Consider the following 16,930-nt stretch of genomic DNA (forward strand, 5'->3'; position numbering starts at 1 on the left):
GATGGTCTCAGCTGGTGAGGATCTTGTTGTTAGTGCTTCTATGGAAATTTCTTATTAGGTCTTGTTTTTTTTCCTAGTGATTTACTTAGTCACATTATTATATTTGTGCAAACAGTGATGAGTTTTTTTATGAAGGCCCAGCTGGCATTCATTTTATTTGCCAAGTGATGACCTAAAATTAATAAATATAATCCACTCTCTAATTCACATGGACCCACTATTCTAATAATAGTCTTATTTCAGACACAAATGGTGCAGAAAAGTTCACTTGTCCTCACACTGCTTGTCATTTCAACCATCTTGCATCCCCTTCAAATGAGAAAATCAGTACGTACGTATAGTATCTCATGAGACAGTATTTTACCAAAACCACAAGGAAGAGCATATGGCTCTTCACATACTATATCGATGGTGGAAATCAAACTACGAATATTAATTTAACCTGCACAATTTATGTTTTGAGCTAACGAGAATGAATATTTGGAGCACAATTGATTATAAATTTATAACATACTGTCATATAGTAGTACATAACAAACACACTGCACATTGACCAACATATAAACTTGCAACACAAAAACAGCTAACAATAATCATATATCCATACGACCTTATTACCTTGAAATTAACACCAACTAAGATGATAATTAGCTAGTAGGAGTTCACAGCTTTGCATAGCTAGCAGTTGTTCCTCCGGCGCTTTGACCGAGAGAGTTTTGCTTACCCTGGTTTACTGATGGTCTGGATCCTCAACGCAAGAAACAAAAGGGAGTTAAATGAATACTACGTGATCACCCTCTACTTCTTGGTGTCACGTACCACTTGCAACAACGGTGAATTAAGCTTCGCAAACTAAGGCGCTGTTTAGTTCCCACCCCGTAAACACAAAAATGCAAAAACGCAAAATTTTGCGAAGAAATCTTGCTAATTTGAAGTACTAAATGAAGTCTATTTAAAAAACTTTTTGCGTGGATGGGCTGTAAATCGCGAGACGAATCTAATGAGCCTACTTAATCCATGATTTGCAACAGTGATGCTACAGTAAAAATCCACTAATTATTAATTAATCATGGATTACTTAGCATCATTAGATTTGTCTCGCGATTTACAACTCATCTGTGTAAAAAGTTTTGTAAATAAACTTCATTTAGTACTTCAAATTGGGAAGATTCTTTCGCAAATTTTTTTTTTGTGTTTACACCTTCATGGAACTAAACACGGCCTAACAAATCAAGTTTGTTACAAGAGCAGTGATGACTAGCTACCTAACTGCAGAATATTAAACTGCACGTTCCATAGTTTTAGTTCGTGCAGTGCAGACTGCAGACTTACACAAACATATAAATGACAACAGCCTTGCATATTATTTATGAACATCATCGCCAACCGGCATTTCCGCGGCCTAGCTAGCAGCCCTTCTCTGCCTTGGCGAGCTTGCACTTGACCTTCTGGAACACGACGGCCGCCGGCGCCTGCCCCGGCGGCGCGAGCTGGAGCTTGAGCGGGCAGGTGGCCTCGATGGCGCACTTGGCGGGGCGCGCCGTGTACTTGACCTCGCCTCTCACCGCCACCTCCACCTCGAACACCCCCGTGGCGTTCTCCCTGCCGAACTCGGCGACGCCGGCGTTGCCCAGCGAGACGGGCGCGCCGTCGGAGCCGGACGTCAGCCTGTACACCCTGGTCTTGCCGGCGGGGTGCTTGTCGCCCTCGCCGGCGAGCCGCACGCGGTCGAACTGCTGGCCGTCGAAGCTGTACGCCGCGTCGAGCGGCTTGGTGTTGGCCATGCTCATCGCCCAGTTCGGGTTGCGGACGGTGAGCGTCACCGAGAGGTTGTACGCGAACGCCGTCGCCGCGGCCGGCGCGCCGCCGACGAGCGCGAGGCGCGTCAGGGAGGCGTCGTCCACGGTGACGCTCACGTGGCGGACGAAGCCGAAGGCGGCGACGAGGACGACGATGAGGGCGACGGCGGCGAGGACGGCGAGGCAGAGGACGCACCACCAGAATTCTCTGCAGCTGTAGCAGCGGCAGTCGTCGCAGCACTCGTCGAGCAACCCCATGGATGGAGCAGTGGGCAGTGTGGCTGCTGCTGGACTGGACCTTAGCTATAGGAGATTGACTCAGAGCTGCTGAGGGAGCCGCGCGTCAACTGGCTAACTTTTGTTGCTGTTGATATTGCATTGGCTTTCTGAGTTAGATGTGGTTGGCTGGTTGCTATGGATATACTTATATAGCATTGTGATCTACTGATCTTGACTTATTGACTTGCTGTCTTGGATTGGAATCGTGACTTTTACAAAGTAGAGATGATTAGCATAAAGTTTTAGAATGATAGAAAAACGACTTGGGAGTTCTCTTTAGTGATGGTCAAATATTTTTCGTATACAGTTTGCTTAGTTTTTCTACAGCTCATTATGGGGATGAAACACTACTAGAAAATATGCCTCCAATGTCTGGTTGGAGAACTGGCATTAGTCCCGATTCTCCAACCAGTACTAGAGCTTTTTGCCTCACGCGTACCTCTCTTACCGTCTCACTTACACAGCGGTTGTGATTAAGGGACATACTTTTCTTTTTGAAATAATCTATGGAGGATCCTTTAGTACCACCCGGTACTAAGACTCCATAGGCTTTGGTCCACCTCAAAAATCTGGTGTAAATCAGACACGGTACCTAGTTCATATCGGTATTTTTGGGTGGACCGATAGCCATTTTTCTTCTAGTAAAAGTGGGATGTCTGTATTGTTACCACTCGTATTCCTAAAGAAAAACATTTCAACCCTTATGAAAGAAACATAATGCGGTGGCCAATCAAGGATAATTTGTGACAACAAAAACTAATGAATTCGAATTATTAAGCTCCCGACCGACTGAAGGCAACATGCGGCTTTACTCGTATGTAAAATTTAACCTCAACACTGTTTTCTTTTTAAGAATATGTATTAGAGCTAGTCCACCAAGCTTGTTAATTAGTGCAAAGGATTATGTAGTAGAGCTAGACTGTTTTCCCTTAAGAATAACTCTTAAGAATATGTATTAGAGTTAGTCCACCAATCTTGTTAATTAGTGCAAAGGATCAATGTCCGTAATATTTTGATATTTGTCAGTTCGCATACCTAGGAGGCCAGCATAAAACCCCGTAAACTTTTATCAAATACAAAAGCCTATCCGTAAAGTACAAATTCGTTTTGATGCATATTGTGAGGAAAGGAGCGGTAATAATAAGCAGAAAGAGTTTGTGAGCGGGTTTCGTAACACAAATACGGATAAATATTGTGAAAGTAGTAGCAAGCAGAAAAGGTTCACAGTGCAGCTTTTCATTCAATGCCTGTTTGGATTATAGAATATAAGAGTGACCTGACATGTCCTTCGTCATGGTCTACTCGTCACCATGTGGCATGTGGGGGATAGTAACGTCCGCGTCGATCTGCCCGCACGCGGTGGCGACGCGGTTGTCCATCAGACCATCACCGCGTTAGCTCGCTCTCGCCTCGCGTCACCAGATCGAGAAATAGTACTCGTACTAGCTAGTGTATGCTGCCTGCTCGATCCACACGCAGAAGGTGGTTTGAATTCCATTATTTTTTTTGCCGGAGCACGTATTTCATTTAAAATAAAGCAGTCCGACTATTACAAACCTTAATAGACATAGGCTATTAAGACAGATACAGAGCACCACCATACAAGTGGTAGACGAACAGCAAGAATCTCGGAGGAGACAAAGATGACTCACAAACCTAGACACGACCACAACTGAGCTTGCTAAAAGATACTACAAAACCAAGGGTGCAAAGATCGACAACACAACAAAGGTGGCAAAGCATCCACTCGATCCACCAAGGCAGCCAAGCATCTGCCCAAGCAAACACTAACAGAACAGCATCCGCCAGCGACAGAAGGGCAGCAAAGCATCTGCCAAAAGATAACTGATGCAACCCAGACGATGCAGACGAAACGAGTGAAGGCAGGCGCAGAAGTGGAAACTCTCCAAGGAGAGTAGACGACCACCACCAGCGGAGCTTCCAAGACGCCGCCTCCAAGGACGGAACGACGCCCCGGGCGCCGCCGACGTCCGACCAGAAAAGGTCAAGGTTTTCACCCGAAAGGCTCACTGGAGAGGAGGGAAGAGGGGCAAGGAATGACGCCTTCAAGAAGGTAAACGGCGCCCGAAGGCGTCGCCGACTCGCTGTCATTGGCCTGCGAGCAGACCTAGGCTTTCGCCTACACCCCGTTTCCACCCCAACCCCCGCGGCACGCCAGCCGGCACCCCGACACAGACGGCCACTAGACAGCAGCAGCACCAGCACGAGGGCGCCAGCAAGAGGCGGCCAGGAGCCAGGGGCACCGGTAGCAGCGAACCCCAACGAGGATCCACGCACGGCGAGGGGGGACGGCCACCGGCGGCCGCGAGCCCCACCGAGGGAGAGCCGCGCACGACGAAGGGGGTTGGCCACCGGCCATCGCGGCCCCGACAAGGAGAGGCACGCGCGGCGAGGGGAGCCGGCCATCGGCAGCCGCGGATCCCGGCGAGGGAGCGCCCCGCCCGGCGAGGGAGGGCTAGCGACCGGAGGCCACGAGCCCGCCCGGTGTGGGAGGGCCAGCCACGGGAGGCCGCAAGCTCCCGCGAGGAGCCCGCAGCGAACCAGGGAGCCCTGCGAGCCGAGGGCCGCCCCTAGGCACACCCGCTGAGAGAGGCCAGATCCGGCCCGGAGGAACCCCGATCCGGCGAGGAGGACACCGAATCTGGCGTCCGGCGACCAGAGGTGGCGCGGGGAGGTCACAGGTTCGTGAGGTCGGGGAAAAGGGAGGGAAGAAGGGAGGGGGTAGGCAGGCCGAGCTGGCTTCGGCTCAGCTGCCGACCGGCGCCGCCGCGAGGAGTGGACGTCTGCGGCGGCTGCGGCCAAGGGGGTGAGGTTGGAGGGGCGCGGTATCGCCCCCGAGTCGCCTAGAGGAGGACGGGGGGTTGTGTCATTACTATTAACTTTTGGCTAGCTACTGCTACAAATTTGAATTCCAAATTTCAAAATTTTCTAATAAAAGATGGCGGGAATACCACCGGTCATGGATGGCGACGTGATAATCGATGGACGAGGGCGCAGCAACTCGACCGCGTTGGTGAGTTGCAGGATGGTGGATCATCCAACGACAGACCTCACCTGGAGATGAGGAAGGTAGACAACGGTGGAGGTACGGGAGACTGGGAGTCGCGCTGTAAATGAATCTCCTTCGAAATTTCCGTAACTCTTTGCTAGACCCAAGCAAGGTCCGCGAAATGTAAAAAGGTACGCGGAGTGTAAAAAGAAAAGAAAACGCACGTGTCTCTAAAAAAAGGAGAAAAAAAGAGCACGTGCACCCCTCAATCCACATACAACATCCCTCGTCACTCATGGTTACATCTGTTGTGAATGAAAGTGAAAGAGAGAATGAGATGAATGATTGATCCATTGATTGATGGTTTTAGACCACTCCTTTTATATGTACAAGAGGGGAAAAGGTGTCTACTCCCGAAGGGACATGCCCCTTCGGGAGTGACCCTTTCATGTGTTTAGTGACATTCTAATGATGTCATTAATCTAATTAATAAAATAATTACAAAATTGATCACTAATCTATTTGCTTCATAACACTCCCCCTTGATTAATTTGTTCTTCTTATAATTTTGTAATCAATTTGATCTTCTTATGGTCTTGTAATCCTCATTCATATTTGATTGTATGGGAAAAACTCCTCTAAAAACCCCGTGGGAAAAATCTGAGGAGAAACCTATTTGTGTATGGATATGTCATTGGAAAAACTCCTTAAAACTCTTTTGGGAAAATAGGAGAAAATATTGATATGACATATATGTGCTGATACTCCATTAAAACTCCTTTAAAACCCAGTGGGAAAAATATAAGGAGAAAAATATAAGGAGAAAATGATATGGAATATCATTGATTGCAAATTTATATGAGAAAAACCTCAAAAGAAAAAACTCATAAGTTTGAATATATTATGATCTGTGGATCATATCTGAATTAATTCTCCCCCAAAACCCGGTGGAAAAATATGAGGAGAAATTATATCTTGAATATCTTCTTAAAAACTCTAATGAGAAAATAGAAGATATGGTATATCTAACATGTCTTGAATATCCCTTTAAAAACCCCAGTGGGGAAAATTAGAGATATAACATAAAATATTGCCTTATTAAAAACCTATATATGAGAAAATTCTTGATAGAAAAATTTATTTAGGAAAAGAGTACAATTATATAATCTGATGATTATGGTTGATTGTATGATTATGGTTCAAAGAGAATCTCCCCCCGAGGCTTGCAAATCTCATGATTTGGTTTGCAAGGTTTCTATTTCCCCATAAAATAATTTAGGACCAATGTATTTTGTGATATTGCCCTTTATATGCCCTGCATTCTTTGGTACAAATGCAAGGCGAATTATCTTCATAGATAATTATTGGTTTCATGATTGAATCAATGCCACATGACTGTTATATGTGGTTGATCATTCTGTGAAGCCATATGATTCACGTGAAGCTTCATATAATGTAATTATTTCAGAATGATTTGTGGATATAACTACAAGAGTCAATTTTGATGACTTCCAAGATGTATTTGTTCCATCATGTAAAGTTATAAAACTTGTTTAGGGTCCAGTATTATGGGGGGTCGTGATTCTAGCCAGCGTTAGCGTAACCAACAATAATTTTGTCTTAGCTAAAGCTAAGATCAAATGTGCCTTGGAAATATCTGAAGATATTCTTAATTCACGTCCAATGGCATTTTGTTGGAGCTGTGCTATGTCTGAGCTAGTAAGTTTACGACTTTAATTATCATTTATAGATAATATTCAATGATTCCATAAATCATAAATTAATCATTCATAGAAGTCATGTATTAATGTAATGCTTCAGAATGATGGACCAAAGTTTTTCATTAGAATCTATTTTGATGATTCATATGAAACTTTAGTATTCGGGTACCAGTTTATATTCTAGCAAAATAGGGATTAGTTAGCCAGTATCTCGATATCCCACTTTTGTCGTGTTCTGATTTGAAAATAACAAATCAAGATCTTTTGTGCCATATTCAGATATCTATGGATATCTGTTTGACTCGGACTTGTAAGATATTGTTGGAGTTGTGCTAATTTGAGCTAACTAGGTATCTACAAAAGCAATATCAGGCTTGTTGCAATTTGTATGATACAAAAGCGCTTTGGCACTTAGTTTCTCATCCCAGAGTCTAAATGGGTATTGATCCATTTTTAGGGATGGAATGAACACAAGTGTTGATGGATTTGATTGTCCAATATTAATTGAATATTGGCAAACTGATATATGTGCTTAAGTTGAAAACTTAAACATAAATTGGTTTTACCCAATTTTTATCTTGAATTCCGTCATGAATGAATGCTCGTTGTTTTGTGTTGAGATGATGAAAATTCCATTTGGAATTTATTTATGGACACATATATGCATTCATCGTAATTAGAGTAATCTTTTTTATGGAGTATACTCATATAGTCAATTGTACCACAATCAAACTTGACTATCTCAAGTTATAGAGTGACTTGTGCATAAATATATGTTGCGATTTTTCATTTTAGATTTATCATGCGAAATCCTCTAGGGACATATAAATCCAATTTTATCAAATTCAATTGATCTGCCAATGATTGAATATGGGAACGTAATTCTTACATATACCTTGATGGTATGTTTCTTGGTCTCTATGTGAAACCATGTGCTACAAGCTCTCGTTGTCTCACCACCTTGCTTTCTTAAATAAAAGCAATATGATATGTAGATAAGACTTGCTTATTTGAAAATGAGAGCACTTCTCTTTAATTGCCACCTTTTGCTTTGACCCAATTTGAGTGTTTGTTAACACTCTGCCTAGAACTTTTTGGTCTGGATCCAGTTAAAGGTGTATAGCAATTTTGAATAGGAGTATATGTCGACAAATTTGTAGTCTTAATATGATTGATTATAATTAATATATATCTTGTGAGAGCTTAACCCTTTTGAATCTATGTCATTTCCCACGACCATAGAATCAGGATGTTCCATTGCCCAGTGCCTAATTTACGTGCACATATACTGGGCTTTTGAATGCAAAAACATTCATAGGCTTTGGATTTGAATAAATCCATAAGGTGTCTAACAATATTCATGATGTTGATTTGCATTTACTATTTAGGAGGATGTCTCCCCCTGTTTCTGCGGATGCTTTTATTAAGCTAAATTTCTAGCTTGTGACCATACTTCTCCCCCTCTTATTTTGATATGGGAGTTGAGTGATAATTTTAAATGCTTCACTCTTTCTAGTACAACAATTGTAGGAATTTTGTTTGATGACACTTTTGATTAGTAAATGCATTTGGCAGGCTATTTGCAATATGTTGCAAATAAAGAATATTCTGAACTATTGATTCAAATATTATTTGTGTATACGTGAATATGAGGATTGAATGTAATATTCATATATAATTTTATAATTCCTGGTATTCTCTATGTGTGGTATTAATCTCCCCATAATGCCTGGAATTTTCCTCAAAATGTAATCAGCATCTGGGCTGTGAATGAATGAATTAATACCTTTTGAGTGATCCAAGATATTTATGAATGACGGATAAATATCTTATATGGATCCTCAATGCTCATGGATGTATGCTGCAGTGGTGATATCGGTATGTGTAATATAACCGACACGCAGATGGAAAATATTTGGCTGAGGCCAAGATTCCACGTACTTACTGCAACGAGGGGTATCGTTTTGATTGCAGTTATATGAATTTGAATTAAATTTACGGTGTGTAAGACTGTATGATGCCAACATGATGTTGACTGCGATTCTGTGATAATGGTCTACCAAGTAAGTGATTCTCTTGATAAGAGATTAGGGTAATCCATTTTGTGTATGTACAAAAATATTCCACATTAATGTCTAGAGCCATACAATAATAATTGAAGTCTTTTGAGGAAAATTTAGCGGCATTGTTAATCCTGATGGATTTGATTGTGTGTTCCGGATAATATGCTCTTTTAATTTGATAATTTGAGCGAATAATCATGCTTAGCATGATTTCTTGTGGATAACAATACATATGGGACCATCTAGTTGATGCATCAATAAGTACCATGAAGTACCAATTTGGTCCGACTAATGGATGAGTGGACCACAAATGCCTCCTTGAATGCGTTCAAGAAACTGTAGTGGTTCAGCCTTGATCTTAAGGTAAGAGGTTCTTAAGATTAATTTTCCCATGGCACATGTTGTGCACACAAATCTGAAGATTTGAGAAAATTTTGAAATATTTTATGTGGTGACCAATTGAATTGCCGATAATTTTTATGTCATCCATCTCCAAGGATGATTAAGGCGATAATGCCATGTCTTGAGTATATCAAGATTCTGAAAATTATCATGTACACAACATTTCTACGGGTTTGATGTATGTAATATACAATCCCATTGATGTTGAAGGAATTCTTTCAAGCATTTGCTTGATATATCCGTAATTTTTATGATGAATTGATATTCATTGTTGTTGTCGTTGTGTGTTTCCACATGGAAACCTTTGGGAAGGATATTTTTGTAACTCAATAGGGTACAAGTTGAATTGGGATATATGAGTGTATCTTCAATTGCTAATTGGATACCCATAGAGAAAATTTATGTGGCTTAACCAAAACCAATGATCACAATATCGCAGTATACGATTTGTGTGAAATTTTCTTTACTCTTTGTGAGAGTTTGGAAGTATTTAATTTCCCTAAGTATGAATGTTAGTGGTACCATGTCCACTAAATAGATTCCTTCCTTGATTTTGATTGTTCCTGTAGGATAATTCTTGACAACAAATATTTACAACATAATATAAATATGGCTGGTATCAAGTTGTTGGGAATTATGGAGATTAGGTTGTGTCTCCAAATATGTGGTTGGATTGAAATTCCATGACTATGTTGTCAGTGCTCAATATGTAGTTCCATTTAATGGGATCTCCTAATTATCATGTTCCGTAGAACATTTTTATTGTGTTCCGTAGGAACATCTTTAGAGCAACTAATATCAATAGATCTAGTTGTGAAGTGATCTTCAAACTTGTCCCCTTGAACTTGTTTGCCAACGGATTTCAAATATAATTCAACCAAAAGTTTGGCATTTGTTGCACTTTTAGTGATATGATTCTGACAATCATATGTTCAACAAAACTCAAAAATTGTCATGTCGAGTAATTTTCTAAAAAGTGACTTTGCCTTTGTTAGGGCTCATGTTTTTTTTGATGATTCTTAGTTTTCCCTTGAAATTCATTTAGAATTTCATGCCACTAAAATTTTATTTTGGTATTCTGATCATTATAGTGATTTTCTGCTTGGAGTAGGTCAAATATGAGATCATAATATTTGGCGTAGATGTACCAACGGTATTGCTGTTGCAACAACCTATTTAAAAGCATGGTCTCAGGGCAAATAAATTCGTAAAGAATTTATCGCAGCCGATGCTTAGGTCTCCATTACCTTATGTTTTTCTAAAATTCAGATAATATATACCTTAGTTTTTATTTTGCATATTACTACCTGATGTAGAATATAAATGAAGTGCTATATTTGTAATAATATAAATAAAATAAATTGCACATGAAAAGATTGTTCTAAAATAATATTTGCATAACCAACGTGAGATCTGCGGATCACATATAATAATTACTGCAGTAAATGTGATTTTTGCATTACATTGGTGCTAATTTCTAGACTTGATATTCTAGGTAACTAGTTATAAAAATTTATGCAAATCTAAAATAGTCTGAGGACTAAAACAAAATATTTTAGAACCTTTTTTGTATAAATATTCTACAGATGTAGAATAATAAGTGCCAAATTGAAATATATCAGATTGTTCTAGAAAATTTTGCACAACAAATATAGGATCTGATGATCACAAAATGCTCAATAATAATAAATCTAGCATCAATATATGGTAGTGCTAATACCGAAGGTATTTGTAAGTAATGTACAAAATAATACATCAATGTAGAACAATCTAGAGACTTAAATATAAATATGCAGAACTGTAGTTCTAAAATATGTAAATATATATAAGTCTTGGCGTCTTTGTGCAAGATTGCATGGGAGAGAGGGGCGCTCAGCCTGCTGGGCCGATTCGGCCGGCCGGCGGCCCGTCCAGCGGGCGAGGCCCGCTTGTGGCACAAGCGGCCCAAATAAGATCAGGGGGGGAAGGGGTGGCAATTAAGGCAACCCTAATCGCCTCCTCCCAGGAGCCGCCGCCGTTCCTCAGGCGCCCCGCCGCCAATCGCCGTCGCCGGCGTGGGTCGGCGGAGGGGGCCGCCGCCGCGCGTCGGGGGTACTGGTGGGGTGCGCCGCTGTTTCCTCCTTCGGCCCCTTGCGCCGCCGCCTCCTGTGCCACCTCCCATTCCGGCGTGCGCCGCTGTGCGCAGCCAGCGCCGCCGCGCGCTGTTGGCGCTGGTGTGCTCCGCGGCCGCCGACCGCCGGCCATTCCTGGCTTGCCTCGTGTGGAGGGGTGGCGGGCGCAGAGGACGCCCCTGATGGAGGAGGCCGGGATGGGCACAGAGGGCACCAAGGGCACCTCCGCTGCCGCCGCCGTCGAGGGAGGTCTTGCCACCATGCGCCGTAGTCGGCCCCCTCAGGGCGCGCCGCCGCCACTCTGGTGGCTCCTGCGGGTGCGCCGTTGCCATGTGCGGCACTGCAGTGCCGCCGCCGGAGGCCGCTGATGCGGTGGCCGACTACGGTGCGGCCATGGTGGAGACGGCGTCCATTTTGACGATGTCGACGACCAGTGCCGGCGGCGAGATGTAGGACGAGGAATCGTTCTCTAGTGCAAAGAATCGGAGGTGTGTGGGATTCATTCTTACTCGCTGAAGCCTCTCGTTTCCGTCGAGATGCCGAAGTCGTCGAGTTCTGTTTGTGCCCCGTAGGGAGCAACTCGGCGAGTTCTTCTTCTTTGCAGTGGCGACGCTTGGTTCTTGCGCTCAGTGAAGAGACAAACGTGTCTGATAACTAGTTGTGAATGAAAGTGAAAGAGAGAATGAGATGAATGATTGATCCATTGATTAATGATTTTAGACCACTCCTTTTATATGTACAAGAGGGGAAAATGTGTCTACTCCTGAAGGGACATGCCTCTTCGGGAGCGGCCCTTTCATGTGCTTAGTGATATTCTAATAATGTCATTAATCTAATTAATAAAATAATTACAAAATTGATAACTAATCTATTTACTTCATAACAACATCTCCGCCTTCTCGTCCGGCACCCGCCTTCCTCACTCGTTTTCATTCCTCAGATGCGGCTCTTATGGGCAGACTCTGGACGTTGTCTCCGGTTGCGCCTATCGCCACTTAACAGTTGGAGCAATATATAAAAATCCCTATTTATTGAGCAATATATAATCCATATTTATGATACAAATTCTGCATACGAATTGGTAGCATGTGCCCTGCAGGTTCGTTTTCTTTTTATTTTTTATCTCAAAATGAAGCGAGCAACAAACTAATTGGGCCCAGTGCAGGAGGCAGCCCATCAAGTTTCCGCAGAAAAATATTCTTAACTTATCTGTGGGCCGGACAGACCAGCCAATAATTTAGGGACATTTTTCATTTTTATATTAAAAAAAATAAAATTTCAAAAATATATGTCGAATAGGGAAATTTTCAAAAAATGGGTCCCTGTCGGGCGACAGGGTGCCTGTCGCCAGTGGACGACAGGACCTAAATATAAAAAAAATTTACATTTAGGTCCTGGCACCTAGGGCCCATTAAACAGTAAACTTGTAAAATTGATATAAAATCGTAGAAAAATCGGAAAAATATAAACTCAACTGTTATGGATTCTATGAAATAATATCTACAATTTTTGTTACATAAATTTTTTCATTTGATCAATATATCTAAATCAAGAAAAATAGTTCTTGTACCTATAAAAATCTAAAATAATTCATTTGGTTTAGTTGTGTTTATCTAAAATTTACCAAATTTTTTATAGCTCTTAGGAAATAAAATAATGGTCATGTAAAAATTATGGCTTCTAATACTCAGTATAGCAGCATGGATAAATAACCCATTTAAACTAGACATATTGCAAGATCTAATTTAAAAACTTATTCTATAAATGTTTTCTGGGCCTACCAATTTTGTACAAGCCTATGCTCACTATATGCAACACTCTTGACAAAGATGACTTGCATCCAAAAGATGGATCTTGAGATTTAAATAAAAGTGCATTAAACTGGTATTTAAAATAGAGCAAGACACATTGATCAAATGAAAAACTTTATGTAACAAAACTTGTAGATCTTGTTTCATAGAATCCAGAACAGTTGAGATTGTATTTTTTATTTTTCTACGATTTTATATCGATTTTACAAGTTCACTGTTTAATGCGCCCTGGGCGCCAGGATCTAAATGTAAATTTTTTTACATTTAGGTCATGTCGCCCACTGGGCGTCAGGCACCCTGTCGCCCATTAGGGGGGCGTCAGGCACCCATTTTTTGAAAATTTCCCTATTTGACGTATATTTTTGAAATTTTGTTTTTTTAAATATAAAAATGAAAAAAGCGCAATAATTTAGCTCGTGGGCTGGAGGAGAGGAAGCCTTAAGTTGTGTGGGCCTGCAGCAGAGATCCGGAAGCCCATGTCATCATCTCCAAAGAACCACTAAAAAAAGTAAATTGCACTCATCATACAATAACTTTAATTTGGCAGGTCTGTGCAAATTGCTCCAATAACTTGGAAATTGCTCAATTTAGTACAATAACTTGATAGCTGGGTGCACATTGATCCAACAACTTAGAAAATGCTTAATTTAGTACAATAACTTGGTAAATTGGTGCATTCACGGTCCAAATATTACACGCCAATATATTTGCTAATGTCATGTCACAATAAGGAGTATATTCACATCGGAACGTATTATTTGTCCGTAGATTTTTGTGTCACAATGGAAACCAATAATTTTATTTTCAAAATAAATTAATTATTGTTTTTTTAAAAATAATATATTATTTAACCACCATTACAACAGCAACGTATTAAGCAAAGTAGATGAACGACAATACTTCTTAAATTTTATAAATGGAAATTATTGATGATGATCCGGTTGTTGCTTTTCAACTATGTACTATTTTTATTAGTTCAAATGCAAACAAATTTTAGAATTACACCATTAGCACCACTCAAATACTGAAGTTGATAAGAGAGACCCTAAAACTTTAGATTTCTTCTGCGCTTCTGCTCATGTTTGTTTCTGTTTATTTAGCTCATTTTTCCTTTCTAACATAAATACAAGGCTTTAAAAATATATGTACCAAGCTCCTAAAAGTATTAATAGTTTGTATCAACGTATTGTCTTTTTTAGTTTAACAATGCATATAATCAAACATATCGGAAACAGTTAGGGTGAATTTTTCAATATTGAATATCAAATTAAATAGTTTTAATTAAAATTAAATTACTATAAAGACATAACATTAATTTCTAAACAGTGAGAGTTTTTATCCTGGCCAAATACATTGACACGCAGGAGCAACATAAAAATTAATGGTTAAATAATACTTAACAATTTGTCCTAACATGAATATACTCTTTATTGAGACTTTGTGTTAGTTACATTGCCGTGTAATGTTTGGACTGTGAATGCACCTATTTGCCAAGTTATTGTATTAAGTTGGGCATTTTACAAGTTGTTGGATCGATCTGCATTCGCTGTCAAGTTATTGTACTAAATTGAGTATTTTACAAGTTGTTGGATCAATTTGTGCCCATCTTACAAGTTGTTGTATAGTGGATGCAATTTACTGAATAAAAAAAAAGCAGCTCCAAAGAACGCACATAGAACAGGAATCGTTGTCGTTCAGCGCGGAAGATCAGACGGTTCGGATCGCAATGTCCATATGCATGTGGCTAAAACTGAAATGCACATCCTGTCCAAAAAATAAAAAAAATGAAAGGCACATTGCCCAAACCCTGATCAGAACATGCTCAGAACTCCGTTCAGCAGAAGTGATTCGGCCCAAACCTCGGCTGCTCGGCATGAATGCAGGCTCCATCTATCTGATCTTTAGACGACAAGCCAGCAGCGGAGCAGCCCAGCACAGATCAAACAGAGTCGCCTAGACCGGTGACCACTCTGTTTCGACGTTCCCAATTTTTAGGCGACTCTGCTTTGCTCTGTTTTCACCGCTCAATTTTTTTTTAATCTTAAATTTTGTTTCGGAAGAAAGCCCAATTGTACCAAACCACAGTTGGATCGATCGCCAGTGCTGGTGATTTCAAATATCAGATAGTTGGGTTTGCAATGCAGCATGTTAATTCTCATCGATGGGATCGAAACAAACACTACTCAAACTTGATTAAAACAGGCCCAGATCTCCGATGAACAGGACTAAATCTGGCCACCCGAAAAAAGCTTTTGCATCATCAAGACAGGTTCTCGGTTCTCTAGACAACAAGCGACCATAGATCTATCTATCTACTAGATACGAACTCAGACCACCATAGCTCTACCACCCTTCTACTTCTACTACTACTACCAGCACGGACCAAGGTAACATCAGCAGGCAATGAACGCAGACGGATCATCTCAACTGGTCGGAGGAAGAAACGCACGAGCGTGGCCGGCCGCCGCCTGCCGGCCGGTGGGCCGATCACTCGTCGTCAAAGAGGCCGAAGATGTCGGTGTCCAACTCCTCCTTCTCTTCCTCCTCTTTCTTCTCCTCCTCCTTGTCCTCCTTGGCCTCGCCTGCGGTGGCGGTGGCGGCGACGCCGGCCGCGGCAGCCCCGGAAGGCGCGTAGGCGAGCTACTCCCTCCCCACGGCGACGAGCTTGGCGACGTCCTTGCCCTCGAGGCGCGAGGACAGCAGGTCGAGGAGGTCCTCCTCCGCCGCCGCCGCGCCGTCGGCGCCGACAGAGCCCAGGATGCGGCGCACGTCCTCCATGGTCGGGCGCGCCCCCTCGGCTGCGGCGGAGTCAGCACCCAGGCACGCCAGCAGGTCCGCGGTGACGAACTTCATCCCGGGGTTGGGTTTTGGGAGCGGTGGGGGAGGCGGTTATATATCTGTGGAGGGTAGGAGCAGGAGGAGGAGGTGGCTCGGGGGGTGTGGGCGGGTGGGGCTCGGCCGTTGCGGGGTTGGGTGTCCCCAGCTAGGCATGGCCGCGGCAAAGCTTGGGGGCTACGAATCCATCCCGGCTTGGCTTCTGTGGCCGCGGCGGAAGCGGAGACGTGGCGCTGGGGCGTGGGGCCGGCCCGCTGGGTAGGAGTGGGAGGCGCACGGTTTCGCCCGCCCGCCTGCCCGCTTGGAGGAGAGTGTCGTGGGTCACAGCGAGATGAGACGCTGCAGTGCTGCTCTAGCAGAAACAAATGGGCCGAAATTGGGACCTGCAAAATCTGCGCCTCAGATTGGGCCGGCCCAAAAATCGGGCCCTCTCGTGGGCACGCGAGGCGAGCACGTCGTGTGCGCTGCACAAAATCCTCGCAGAACCGTCGTCCGCAGTTGGGCCGGCCGTGCGCGTTACCGCCAGGAGCGCCCGACTGCCCGACAGCCGAAGGACACGACACCACGTCGCACTCGCATGAGGGCATTAGGAGTAACGCATGTTACCCCCGGATGCTGAAAAGAAAGAGTCCTTTACCTGTATAGCAGATGCTCATGTGCGGTACGCACATGTTTTATGGGGACTTGCTAGCGCCCGGACGTCCGATGTCCAAACCTAGCATCGAACGGTATTGTAGCAGTAAAATTTCCGCCGCAACATGTGTTACATGTTGCATGTAACATATAAAAGTTTTTGCAACATTTAAAAATAAAATATGCAACATCAAAGAATAGTATCTGCAACATGCAAATACATTATTTGCAATACCGAAAAACACATCAAAATCATCTAGGTGTAG

General features: G+C 42.7%; 1 protein-coding gene across 1 annotated transcript; it reads right to left on the reverse strand.

Annotated features, from left to right (window-relative positions):
- Nucleotides 1-1,266: 1,266 nt before the first annotated feature.
- LOC120659723 (NDR1/HIN1-like protein 10) lies at nucleotides 1,267-2,223 on the reverse strand. Its single transcript, XM_039937950.1, has one exon. The coding sequence runs from the start codon at nucleotides 2,055-2,057 to the stop codon at nucleotides 1,407-1,409; it is 651 nt and encodes a 216-aa protein (XP_039793884.1). The 5' UTR covers nucleotides 2,058-2,223; the 3' UTR covers nucleotides 1,267-1,406.
- Between the last annotated feature and the right edge of the window lie 14,707 nt (nucleotides 2,224-16,930).

The sequence above is a fragment of the Panicum virgatum genome, chromosome 2N (genome assembly GCF_016808335.1).
Source record: "Panicum virgatum strain AP13 chromosome 2N, P.virgatum_v5, whole genome shotgun sequence".
Classification (NCBI taxonomy): Eukaryota; Viridiplantae; Streptophyta; class Magnoliopsida; order Poales; family Poaceae; genus Panicum; species Panicum virgatum.